At 54.6% G+C, this 12,608-nt stretch overlaps 3 protein-coding genes across 8 annotated transcripts in view; 2 read left to right on the top strand and 1 right to left on the bottom strand.

Moving 5' to 3' along the window:
• Positions 1-7,316, top strand: part of PACS2 (phosphofurin acidic cluster sorting protein 2) — a 74,112-nt gene extending 66,796 nt beyond the window's left edge. For all 4 annotated transcript variants that reach the window (XM_079314152.1, XM_079314151.1, XM_079314149.1 and 1 more), the window contains exons 22-24: positions 743-969; positions 1,843-1,956; positions 2,832-7,316. In XM_079314152.1, the coding sequence (XP_079170278.1) occupies positions 743-969; positions 1,843-1,956; positions 2,832-2,950 (460 nt within the window). In that variant the 3' untranslated portion in view covers positions 2,951-7,316. The remainder of the gene's footprint in view (positions 1-742; positions 970-1,842; positions 1,957-2,831) is intronic.
• The window catches only part of NOTCH2 (notch receptor 2), a gene marked incomplete at its 5' end in the record, with an annotated part of 177,680 nt that extends 166,684 nt beyond the window's left edge, over positions 1-10,996 (bottom strand). Inside the window, one exon of the mRNA XM_079314138.1 lies at positions 10,769-10,996. Within this exon, the coding sequence (XP_079170264.1) occupies positions 10,769-10,996 (228 nt within the window). The remainder of the gene's footprint in view (positions 1-10,768) is intronic.
• The window catches only part of MTA1 (metastasis associated 1), a 73,843-nt gene continuing 72,116 nt past the window's right edge, over positions 10,882-12,608 (top strand). For all 3 annotated transcript variants that reach the window (XR_013775320.1, XM_079314155.1, XM_079314154.1), the window contains exon 1: positions 10,882-11,010. Coding sequence is in view for 2 of the 3 variants with exons in the window: in XM_079314155.1 (XP_079170281.1) it covers positions 10,983-11,010 (28 nt within the window). In the remaining variant the exon portion in view is untranslated. The remainder of the gene's footprint in view (positions 11,011-12,608) is intronic.

Here is a 12,608-nt window from a genome sequence, read left to right as displayed (position 1 = left end):
AAGTACAGGCTGTCACTTGTAGGTCTGCTGAATGATGAAGCCCTGCTCCCCTCAGGGTTAGCAGTGAGAGGCAGGGCAGGAAAGGGCTGGAGCTTCCCAGGCTGCTCATCTTACCTTGGGAGGGCTGGCAGCATGTTTTGGTGATGCATGGCTGCTGCCACATGGTGCACAGGAGTTCTCAACAACAGAGCATGTCCTGAAATCTGCTGTTGTCTAGCAAACCTCACATGGCTGGCAGAATTTTTTTTCCCAACAGTGGAATTCCCCAGCAAGTGGTAAGGCTTGGGGGGTAGGCAATTGCAAGAAGCGAGTCAGGGAGACTGGGAACTGAGTGCCTGATGTTCAGGGACCCACCAAGTCTTTGAGAGTTGTTTTTGGCAGTGCTGTGCCTGGACTGAGTCACTCATCAGGGCTCAGGAGGCAGCAGCAAGCTCTTTTCCCTACTCAAAGTAATCTGGGCCACCTCAGGAGCTGCTTTAGCTGCTGTGTCTCAGAACTCAGCCTGTGTGTTCCCTTTCCTGCTGCTCACCCTCGTGACTGCAGGTCAGCTTCTCTGGGCTCACTGAGCTCCTGTGCAGTGGGACCCAGGCTGCATCTCTCAGGGGTGACTTCTTGGGCTCCTGTCATTGCTGACATGTCACTGCCTGCTTCCCCAAAGAGCCAGCTGTATCTCCTGTGGCCAGGAATGGCAGCCACGCTGCTGAGGGCTGTGCAGAAATGACCTCCTGCTCTTGTTCCCCAGCCAGAGCCTCGGTGCTGAGTTGATGGGCCTGCAGGTGGATTACTGGATTGCAGCTCCACCCGTGGACAGGAAGAGAGACCCAGAGAAGAAGGACCCCTCCAGTACCAAAAACACACTGAAATGCACTTTCCGGTCCCTGCAGGTCAGCAGGTTACCGGCCAGCGGCGAGATCGCCACCACGCCAACCATGTCCATGACTGTGGTGACAAAAGAAAAGAACAAAAAAGGTGAGGTGTCCTCCTGTCCCTGTCCTGCTGCTCCAGAGCTGCCTGATTTGTCAGTGCTGGCTTACAGCACCTCAGGCCCATTTTTATCCCCCAAGTCCTATTCAGTTGATGAGGAGTGACAGCGTGAACCTGTCCTGGTTTGAAGGACAGGTGTCTGCCAATAGAGGAAGGAGCTTCTCTTTGAAATGGAGAATGTAAAACCCCTCCCTCCAAATTATTATTATAATTTTGAAATTAAGGGGCTCTCAGGCAAAGATATGGGAATTAGGAATAGCAGTTCTTTACTAGGAAAATTAAAATAGAAATACAGTATTACAAAGAAAAATCCCAAAACACTGCCAGAGCCAGAATCCAAGCTGACACCCATCAGTCAGGGTGCTGGCAGCAGTCAGAACAGAATGCTTTGTGGGTTAAAAGAAAGTAGAAGAAAAATACTGTCCTGCTTTTAAAGTCATGGGTTTATTTTCTAAAAGCAAACTAATAAAATGGCATTTTGAATGTTGTCAGTGATTTTGTATTTGCTCCTGGCCTTGGTAATGTGAAACATTTTAGAAATTGGGAACAGCTCTGCAACAAATTCATTTCAAGGAAGCAGCAAGGCAATTCTACATTTACATTTTGGCTGCCAGTAGTTGTCCTTCACAACATCCTCTGCCTGTGGGGCTGGGAGTCACCCCTGGTAGCTCTGAGAGAAGGCTGGCAGAGCCTCCTGGACTGCAGGACATGGGTGCATAACCCTGCAGCCAGGTCACTTTATCTTTGGACTAAGAATTTTCAGAAGTGAATGTTTAAATGGAAAAAACTCAAACAGGAATTGGTGCAGCTCCTGTGAGTGGCATATATTCACCTTGTGCTGGTTTGCTTTTCTTCCAGTGATGTTTTTGCCCAAGAAAACAAAGGACAAAGAGGTTGAGTCAAAGAGCCAGTGTATTGAAGGAATCAGCAGGTTGATTTGCACAGCAAAACATCAGCAGAACATGCTGCGTGGTGAGTGCAGTGCTTGCATCATCCTTTGGCTGCTGGGGCAAGGCTCACATGCTGTGATTGTCCTCCAGGCAAAGGGCTGAGCTGGTGTCCTGCCCTGTGCCCTGGAGCCAGCATGATGGGGCTATTCCTGGGAATGGGCTTTGCCCCCAGCATGGGGGAATGCTCTAATGGGTCTGGGATGTGGGAAAGTCCTCCTTCAGTTAGCTCTGAGTCAATGCTCTGGATGAAGACAAGTTCAGGACAGGGTTCCATTCCCCTCTCTGTCATCCCCTGTTTCTCTTGCACATATCTGGTGCAAGTGTTGATGGTAGGTGGGGACATTGTGGCTGCTCCTCTGGGCAGAACACTGGCATGTGCTCATGGCACAGCAAGAGCCAGATATGCATCTTGTAGGCAGACCTGAAGTGTCTGTCAGTGGAACTGGGCATCCAGCAGCAAAAATACCCTTGTGGCCTGTTCAGTTAGCAATCCCCAACAGAGGGACTTCTTGGGTCACCTCTTAATCCTGCTGGCATGAGGGGTGCTCACAGGACATGTGTCACCTCTCTGGTGAGACTGCCAGTGAGGAGAGACTGCTGTCCATCTGTAAAGAGTGCATTTGGCCAAAACAGAAAATGCACTGTGCTCAGGAAAGCTGAGAAGCTGGCTCGGGTGATGCTGAAATAAGCAGTGCAGGGAGCGATGCTGGAACAAAACCCTGAGCTGTTGTCCCCACAGCTGGTGTGCTCCTGAGCCTTTCTCCCCGTGTCTGCAGCTGGGTGGGGCACAGCAGCTGAGCTCTGCTGATTCAGGGGGACCCCTGGCAAAGCTGCCTCAGGCTGGCCACTTCCCCTCAGTGTTTTCTAACTCTCCTCTCTTTTTACTCTCCTCTGCAGTCCTGATCGATGGGGTGGAGTGGAACGACGTCAAGTTCTTTCAGCTGGCAGCACAATGGTCCTCTCATGTCAAGCACTTTCCCATCTGCATCTTTGGACACTCCAAATCTAACTTCTAGCTGTGCTGGGCGCAGGGACCTTCTGCCCATCCCGAAGACTGCACACCAGGAGCCAGGAACTGCGTGCCAACTCTGACTCGCCTCGCTCTGCCCTCTCCTGCAGAATTAATTACAGATGTGCTTGGATTACTTTTGAATTACTTTTTTCTATTAACTCTTTAAGTTTACTACAAAGGAAGGAAACCCCTTTAAACAAAGGCAAAAAAAAACCCCCAACAAACCAGTCTTAAATATAGATGTGCTGACAACATGAAGTCGTGGGGGAGTTGGCAGGAGCAGGCAACCTGCCCAAGAACACCTACCACTTAGGAGCAGATAGCTGAGTAACTGCACTGCTTATTAACCTGAGACCTCATTGGTGTGAGTGGGCTGGGGGAGCTGTGGATCAGCTCAAACAGATTTTGCAGAAGATCTCGTGTGCTGGGCCCCCACACTGTGTTTCTAGGAGGAAAGGATGGCCAGTTTTTCTTCCTGCTGCCAAAGGATGAGAGATCAGCGAGTCTGGAGGGAGTTCAGCTGTCTGCTGTGGAAAACAAGGCACTTGCAGAGTTAGGGAGGTGTGGAGAGGAGATCCCCTTCTGAGCAGACAGCCTGCCACGGGGACAGGCTGATGTTGGTGCTGAAGTGATTCCTGAGGAGGGTTGGGCAGGAACAGGAATTAGGGAAACACTAATAAGGAAACTCCTGTGTCCCAGGTCTTTGACAATGACCAAACCAAGCCAGTCTCTGTGTTCCCCAGCTGGCTGTGCTGCTGAGGGGCACCACATCAGTGGGGTCACTGCTATTTACATACTCACACCCATTATTTACCTGTCAATAAAACCTCATCCAGCCTCCAAAGGGAAAGGATTTTTTTTAACAGCTGCAGATTTTTTTTAATGCTTTCTAAAAAAATACAAATAAAAATAAAATAAAAACAATAAATAACAGGAAAAAATATTAATTTGCCAAAAAAAATCCCACAAACCCAGGAAGATGAGCCGTTGTTCTGTGGAGTGATGCATCACTGCAGTGGCTGGACTGTGTGTGTCCAGCTGCCTTCCTGCCCTGTGTCAAACTGCTCACCTGAGGTGGCACAGGCTGCTCTTCAGCTGCTGGGTGGGATATGGGATGTTGTTGCCATGTGGAAGAACAGACATCTCTGCCATTTCAGGGTAAGGGACTGAAATTTCTGATGAGCCTTTTTTGAGTGCCCCCCTTGTGAGCAGGCCAGGCTCTGTGAAGCACTTTTTGAAGGCAGTGATGCTTTTGAACTTTTTTTTTTCTTTTTTTACCTGATCCCTTACCCTTGGGTTTTTAAAGGCTTGGGGAACCTGCTGTGCATGGGCACCACCCGGGTTCTGTTGGGCAGGTACTGGTGGTGTGCTCCTGGCAGGGAGGTTCTGAGGTCAGAGCTGGATCTTGTGCCTGTTGTGCCATCAGCTTGAGCTGATGTGAAACCCTTCCCCAGCACAAGGGCAACCTGCATGGCCAGGGCCTGGGTATTCCCTTCAAACCATGCAGGGGAGGAGGACACTGTCCCAGCCTGGTGGCATACTGCTGGGCAGGACACACTGTCTGGCTGCAATATTTGTTCTTCCTGCCTGCCCTGTGCTGGCTGCTGGCTGTGGCTGGGCTGTGGTGGGATGTAGCTGTGTCCCTCAGCTGATGTTTTTGGGTGACCTGAGCTGATGCTCTGGGGCTGTATAGTGTTGCCTAGCAGCAGCAGCAGCAGCGTGGGAGAAGGTGTGTAAGCACATCACATCTTGATCGAGGCTGTTGCATCAAAAAAAAAGCTTTGTAAAGGAGATTAGTCAGTGTGATTTCTCCCTGGAGTCTCACCCTGGTGTGACAGGGGTGATGGGGCTGGGTTCCAGCTGTGTGCAGCCTGGGCAGCTCTGGTGGTGCTGCTGCAATAACTTTGTTTACTGGGGGGCGAGGCGAGAACCATCACTGTGCTCCTCTTTGTATTTCAACCTACTGTAAAGAAAAAAACTGGTAGCTAGGACAGGGTTTCCAGAGTCCTGCCTATCAAATGTGTGTTGCCCTGCTGTACTCTGTGCGTGTGTGTGTGTGTGTGTATGTGTGAGAGAAACACTTCTGCTCGTTGCATTTCATGTTGGTTTGTGTTTTGTTCTAACTTTATACAAGCAAATACTTTGGGAGGCACTCTGTACACCTGAGGGCTTGAGTTCTCCCCTGTGGAAAGCTGTTGTTGCTCTGAAATGTGTCTTCCATGCAAGAAAACATCCTGGCTTCTCAGCCTTGTTATCCCAGAGGGAGTCCAGCAGTGGCAGGCTGGGCCTGCCTGTGGGCAGCTGTGTGAGGTGGCTCTCACAGGGGTGGCTCTGGTGTTTCCTGGCCCTGGAGGCAAGGGCTGGCATGCAAATTTGGTGGCATAGCTCTGATCAGGTCGTTGTGCCTCTGTTGTTTCTCTCGTGGAGCCACTTTATGCAGCTGTTTCTTTCCCTGTCTGGAGTAGAAACAAGTTTCTGTCTCTAAGAAAAATGAGTGTCAAAGCACATGGCTCAGACTGTTTTGGGTCAGAATGAGTGACTGACCTCAGGTCTCCCAACTTCCCCAATAGTTTCCAGGGGGAGCTTGCTGGGAATGAGCTCTGCTGACTTGAGGGATCCTCACTGTGGGACCAGGAAAAGTTCCTGGGGCAGCAGAGGTCATGTCAGTGAGTGCAGAAGGATGGCTTACAGCAGAGACAGCACTGCTCTATCTTCAGTTCTGGAGGGTTTGGGCAGGGAAGGGACATGTCAAATGAAGAAACTCAGGGGGCTGTCCCCCACACTGTGCTTACTCTGGAGCCGTGTGGTCTGACAGCAGAGGCAGGGCCTGGGATGGGCAGCACCTGAGTGGATCTGTGGCCAGGAGGTGCTTTGAAGGTGGTGTCCCCTGCCGTGTCCCTTTCTCTGTGTGCCAGAGCTCACCCCAGCTCCCCACAGGGCCAGTCTCTCCCTCCCCTCTGGCTGTGGCTTCTCAGAGCCACAGGGGTTTCTCTCCCAGCTGCTCTGGGTGAGCTCTGGGGAGTGGGCTGGCTGCACCACGCTGAGCCAGTTCTGCAGCTCCAGGGAGCAGATGAAAGATGGAAGGGTTTGTGGCATCGTGTTGCACCTTGAGTGCTTCCTGGTCCTCTGGCTTGAGTTTCCTGGAGACAAAGGCTGGGCTTCAGCCCTGCCAGCGCTCGGTCAGGGCTGGCTCTGGTGGCACTGGTGACGTCGGGGACATCTCGTGTGGCTGTTGTAGCTCGATGCTGCAGTTCCCATCCCGTTCAATTGTCACTTCACATCGTAACTGCACAATCCTCCTGAATTACACATGAGTTTGGGGAGAACCATGGTCTCTTTGGCTGTGTTTGCTGCTTGAATTAGAACACAAGATAAAGCTCGTGGCTTTATCCTGCAGAGAGGGCAGGGGTAGGTGGCTGGGAGGTTTCTGGGGCTGAGGAGATGTGCCCGTTTGCTTTCCATCACCACACTCAGCCAGGAGCCACACTGCCCTGTGCTTAACCTGTGATTGCAGCAAAGGCTCTGGTGTGTTTCTCCCCAGCAGCATGTGAGAGAGCCAGGGCAGAGGATGTTGCACCTGGAATCTCCAAGGTTAAGAGGGAAATCATGTCAAGAGGCAGCAGAACCAGTAGTCTTTTCCTGCTGCTTGGTGTGCTAAGGGATTGGGAAACTGAGATTAGGAGAGTCCTGCCATGCAGCTGTAAAGGGCTTGGGGCCCTGGGGCTTTCTTGAAGTTAGGCAGGATGCGGTGACTGTCCCCTTCATCTGGGGGGTGATGATCTCAGCAGATGTTTGAGTAGTGGCATTTTAGTGTGACACTCCCTCTGGGCTTAACCTGGCAGGAGAAGGCCAGCAGTGAGCAGCAGCATCTCCTGGAGGTCCCCTGCAGCCTCTTCCATGGTCTTCTCACAGGAGATGTTCCTGGCAGGGCCGGCTCCTGCAGGAAGGATCACTCTGGTGCTTTGGGACAGACTGGGGCAGAAGGGGACGTGCCAACTTGTAAAGCAGCAGGTTGCTGGTTTCCTTTGGGAAGAGCACTGTTCTGGGGCCACGTGCAGGCAGCTGCTGCCTGGAGCCTTGGCTGGACAGTGGTTGTGGACGTGCCCCGGGCGTGGGGATGGCTGGAATCGTGGGGCTGCGTGCCACCAGGCTTGTCCTGGCCGCGGCGTGCGAGGGGATGGTACCACTTTGTAGATTCCCGAGCTGTCCATCTGTTTCATTGTTGTATTGTTTGGGTTCTAGGGTTGTTTTTTACCAAGACAGATTCAATGTAAATAGCCTTTTTTTTGGAACAAACCGCAACGTGCTCGACCTCGTCAACTATTTTATGGTACTAATGCAACACTAATAAAACTGGACATGAAAGCACACACCCGTGCCCTGAGTCGTCTCTCAGCAGGGTCTGCTCTGCTGTGCCTGGGGCAGTTGTTTGCAGGAGGAAACAGCAGCATGGCTTTCTGCCCTGAGGGTTCTCTTGTGTTATTTATCCAGCTGCCACTTCCAGGGCAGAGCTGGTGGATTGGCACATCCTTCCCAGCACCGAGCCCTCCTGTAGTCCTTGCAGCCCTGCTGCTCTCCTTTCCCAGAAGGATCTGCTCATCTCCTGCAGCTCTCCTGGATATGACAGCCCTGTCCAGCACTCAGTCCTCACCTCTGCACAGCAAGAAAGGACCAGGCTGGTGCCTGTTTCTGGTCTAGGGGCTGTGGTGGATAGACACAGTGGTGTTGGGGTACCAAGGGGGCATCCTGCGGGGAAAGACTTGAGGCTGTGGGAGCCTGAAGCTCCTGGGAGGACTGGGGGACAGGGATGTGTGGGGTTCAAAGCACCTGGGCTTGGTGCTGGGGAGTCAGAAGGTAGAGAGATGGAGAGAGGAGAGCTAAGCTGTTGTTTTTGAGGAAGGAAGGTGAAGAAGAATCTTTGAGAAATGGCCCACATTCCTTAGCATGCTGGATGCTGGAGGCAGAAATGGGAATGCTGTGCTGGAGCAGCCTGTGTCCTTGTGCTGTCCTGACCTGAGGGGGAGGGATGGAGGGGTAAGAGCTGGGGTGAAAGGACACAGGACTCGGTGATACCTCAGATGCTCTGTATGGCCTGGCCAGCTGCAGATCATTTATGGCCCAAGCCCTTTGCTGGAAGAGGGGACACAAAACTCACACACGGTGGCACAGAGCAGACATTGGGTGATTCCAGGCAGGAGGAATGGGGGTAGCTCAGGAGAGGGCACACTCAGTACTCTAGAGTGCAGAAACAGCACCTAAAGCCATGAGAGGGTCTGGCTGCTGGTGAAATGGGGTGAGGGGCCACCATGGGAGAGTTGGGGGAGACAAACATGTGAAGGCTGTGTTCTGGCTGTGTGTTTTCTGCACAGGTTCAGCTGTAAATTGGCACTGAGAGCCCGGCTGTATGAAAGAAGCACATCCTCAGCAGCAACTTTTAGAGCCCATAGAATAATTTGTCTCAGCACATGAATGAGGGTGTGGTTGGAGGGGACTGGGAAGACCAGCAGAAGACCAGCCCCACATCAGCAGGGAGAGCAAGCGTTGCCTGGAAGAGAGGAGAAGGAAATGAGGGCTGGGTGGAGCAAGAATGACTTTGGGTTGGAGTGTACTGAGTTGCATGCAATGGGCCTAGAGAGCCTCCCTCATCCACATGCCCTGGGACAGATGAATTTCTGCCAGGCAGCCTAGGACCAGGCTCTCAAAGCACTGGCATCTTTCTTTTGCAGGTCTGGGCCTTTCTCAGACCATGGACAGAAGTGTCAAACACAAGTGATGCCCTGCCAGGATGCACCAAAAGCCCTCTAGGAGGTCTGGGTGGAAGTTAGTGGCACCCATGGGAGTGGGGCTTGGTGGTGGGAGAGATGGAGCCTTGCAAGAGCTCCCTCCTTCCCAAGCTGAGTCTGGCAGCTCCAGCTCTCCTCCCTCCCACTGCACAGAGCCCTGGCCCTGACCACAGCTGTTGCTTAACCTGGAAGAGGAGCAGCAGGGAAGATCCAACACCATTTAGCATCTGGAAAAAGTGGCGACGCCGTGTGACCGTCCTCTCCTCCGCGCGCAGCTCCCGAGCGCGCTGGGATGCGGTTCGTAAATATTTATTCTGGATCATTTTTCTGTGTCCTAGCGGATGATTTGCAGCAGCAGCAGCAGCCTGGGGAGGGCCAGCCCCCGTGTCCTGCGGTGTGCCCGGCGCCTGTGCCGGCACACGCCTCCCCGCACGGCTCGGATCGCGGCGGAGCTCCCGGCGCACTGACCTTTCGGGGGTGACTGATTTCCACCCCCAGAAGTGTTTTCCTTGCTCAGCCCTGCTCCTTGTGCACATTGGGAACATAAAAACAGAGCCCCTTGCCCTCCTGCGACCTGAGGACTGTCAGAGGTTTGGTGTTAGAGGGTTGTTTTCCTAACACACAAAGCAAACTTTAACAAGAGCCCTGTTCTTTCTGAAAAATAGATGTATTTTGGCAGATGTCTATGTTTTGGGCAGTCCTGTGTAGGTGTTTCAGTACTTTTTGAGCAGCAGTGCTGAGAGTGCAGGCAGTAGCTCTGCCCAGCCCATACCCAGTAAAGGCAATGGATGACTGCACTGTTAACCACTTACTCCAGCAAAGAGTTTCATGACACATTTTTTGGCCATCCTGACCTGTGTGATGAGGAGTGTCACCTGGCTTGGGCAACACCCGGTGACTCTCCAGCTCAGTGCTGGAGCCAGGTGTAGTCACCCTCCTTGCCTGAGAAGCCAGCAGTGCTCCAGGTCTGCTTCTGCTTCACTTTTCATTGAGCTTCACCATCCAGTCTTGTCCACGTCCATGGAGAAGTCCTTAGGGGGATGGCCTGCCACCCTCACTGCTGCACTTTGTCAGCCCTTGCTGGGGGACCTGCTGTAAAAGGTGTCATGCTCCACAGAATGGTGGTTTCTTGGGGTTTTTTTTGGCATCAGCCAATTCGTGTAAGAGAGGAAGTGGCAGCGGCAATGTGCAAGTTTTGCAGAGTGATCTGGAGCTGACAACTGCATAACCACTGCAGGGCTGCTGAGGAGACTCTGGGACAGGAGCTGTGCAGGGCTGGAGAGGGGATGTACCTGCATAGGTGTGCCCAGCACCAGTGACATGCACAGGTCAATGGGCAAGAGAAAGCTAAAGCCATCATTTCACCTCCCAGGCTGACACCTGAGGAGGGGCAAAAGTGGGGGACACGGGCACAGAGGGGACCCAAGCGAGACAGAGGAGTGGGGAGTGTGAGCAGCAGGGGTGATGTGCGGGTGTGAGCAGGCTGTGGGTGTGCACAGGGCGGATCTGCTGTTCCTGCCCAGGGTGTGGGTGGCCTGTGGCCTTGGGGGTGTGCGAGGAACATTCTGAGTTGTGTCTGTGAGGAACATTCTCTGTGTGTGTGAGCACAAGGCAACATGAGGGCCGGCCAAAACCACAGGTGGTGCCTGTCCGTGATGGAGGCTGTGTGTGAACACAGGCCACGAGAAGGACTGTGAGTGTGTGTGTGTGTGTGTGTGTGTGTGTGTGTGTGTGTGTGTGTGTGTGTGTGTGTGTGTGTGTGTGTTCAGGGCTGCCCGTGCCAGCTCAGGGCCGGTGCACGAGGAGAGCAGAGCCCGTGAGGGCTGTGAGGGGTGCTGTGTGTGTGAGCAGAGGCGCTGCCCGTGTTTGTGCACACTCCGTGTGTCCGTACGCACACTCGCTCTGCTGTGTGTGCGAGGAGGCCGTGCCGCCCCGGCCCCGCTCGCTCCCGTCCCGTCCCTCCCCTCGCAGGCCGGAGCGCCGCCCTCACACGCCGCGGGCGGGCGGGCGGCTCTGCTTCGCTCCCCTCCTTCCTTCCCTCCCGCCGCCGCCGCCGGGCCCCCTCCGCCGGGCCCGGGCCGCCGCCCCGCCCTCCGCCTCGCTCCCTCCCCGTCCGCCGGCGCGGCCCCTTTAATTCCCCCGCTCCCCTCCCCCGCCGCCCGCTCCAGCCTCCATTTTCCAGCGGATCCGGCACCTGGAGGCGGCGGCGGCGGCGGGAGCGGCCCGCGCCCCGCACCCGGCCCGGTCGCCGGCATGGCCGCCAACATGTACCGGGTCGGAGGTAAGAGCGGCCGCGGCCCCGCCGCCCGCCCCGCGCCGCTCCCCGCGTGCGGCCGGAGCTCGCTCGGGGCCCGGCGGGGCAGGCCCGGGGCGGGGCGGGCGGGGGCCGGGGCAGCCCGGGAGGGGCCGCGGGCCCGGGGGCTGCCCGCGGAGAGAGGGAGGGAGGCCGGGCTGCCGTGGGGTTACACGGGGTGAAGGGGCCCGGAGCCGGGGCGCTGCGCCCGGGGCTGCGTGAGCCGGGGCGGTGGGCGCAGCGGGATGGCCGGGCTGAGGGGGAGCAGCCGCGTGGGGCCGCACGGAGCACGAGGGTGCGGGCAGACGAGGCGTGCGGGGCGCCGGGCGGTGCGGGCTCGGGGCCGGGGCGGGGTGGGATGGGGGAGCGGGGCTGGAGCGGGGCCAGGCCCCGGGATGGGGCCCGGCGGGCAGAGGCCGCTCGGATGGGGGTCATGCGGGGCTGTCGGGGTGGGGAGCCGGGAGGAGTTGCTGAGATAAGGAGCACAAAGATGGGCAGAGGCTGCTGGTGGAGCAGGGGGCCGGTGTGAGGCACGTCCTGCAGATCTTGGCCTCCCCTTCCACTCTTGCTGTTTTGTTGTGTGCTTTCCCATTAGTCTTCTGTTCAGGGTTGTGCTCCTGTCTGATTGTCCTTTGTTTTGGTTCACGTGAAGAGAAAGGAGAGGCAACGGGGTTTGGGACTGTGTTTTATGGAACATAAAGTGAGGGTGGTCTGGCACGAATTTGTGCTCGGCCATTTTCCTTCCTAAAAGCTGTTCTGTGGAGCTTCCTTCTCCCCAGGACTATAGGCTGTACGGGAAGATGTTTTTGTGGAGTTCCCTCCTTTTCAAAATGCCCTGCTTCTTGTGGAGTTCTCCAACACCGAAGTAAAGTAAACAAGAGAAAAAATATAGCGAAGGTGGCCAAGCCATCCTGTCTGGCTGCTCTCCATCAACAACTACTTTCTGATCTTTCTGCTTTTCTGGCCTACCCTTACTTTTTACCCTGAAAAGTGCTGCTTCTTTTGTCACGTTTGTACTTTTTTCCTGGTTGCACCTGGTTTCTCAGAGGTATAAGAGCTGATTCTTGGCTTTGTGTCTTGGGTTGCCCCAAGCTTGATAGTGTGCTTGTGGCATTACATTGGTTTGGAGATGCTGAGAGTAGGATGATGGGCAAGATAAGTTGTGGAAATTCACCAGGGTCTATTTCCTTGCGAAGGGATTGGCTTCCTGGAAATTTTTGTTCAGCGTTGAATGGCCAAGTCTTGTGGGGACTGTCATCTCCTAGCATTTTGTATGGCTGAATCTGTGCTGTGCATCCCACAGAAGGTGGGAAAGCACCTCTGGAGGTCTCTAGATTCACCTCTTGCTAGAAAATGCCCTGGTAGATCTGAATGCTGGGGGCTGGATCCATCCCAGGCTCTAAGAATGGTGGTGCCACCCTTACTTTGGGCCCCATCCAGTGTTTGACCATGTTAGAGGATGCTCTGTGTTTGACCATGCTTAGAGAAAATATTTGTTTCCACGTGCCTAGATGGATTTCCTAGATAGATTTTCTCTTGTTCCAGCTGGAGTCCCCCTTCCTGTTATCCCTCATCCTATCCCTGCT

The sequence above is a fragment of the Erithacus rubecula genome (genome assembly GCF_903797595.1).
Source record: "Erithacus rubecula genome assembly, chromosome: 10".
Taxonomy (NCBI): Eukaryota; Metazoa; Chordata; class Aves; order Passeriformes; family Muscicapidae; genus Erithacus; species Erithacus rubecula.
This window is presented reverse-complemented; position numbering and strand designations above follow the sequence as displayed.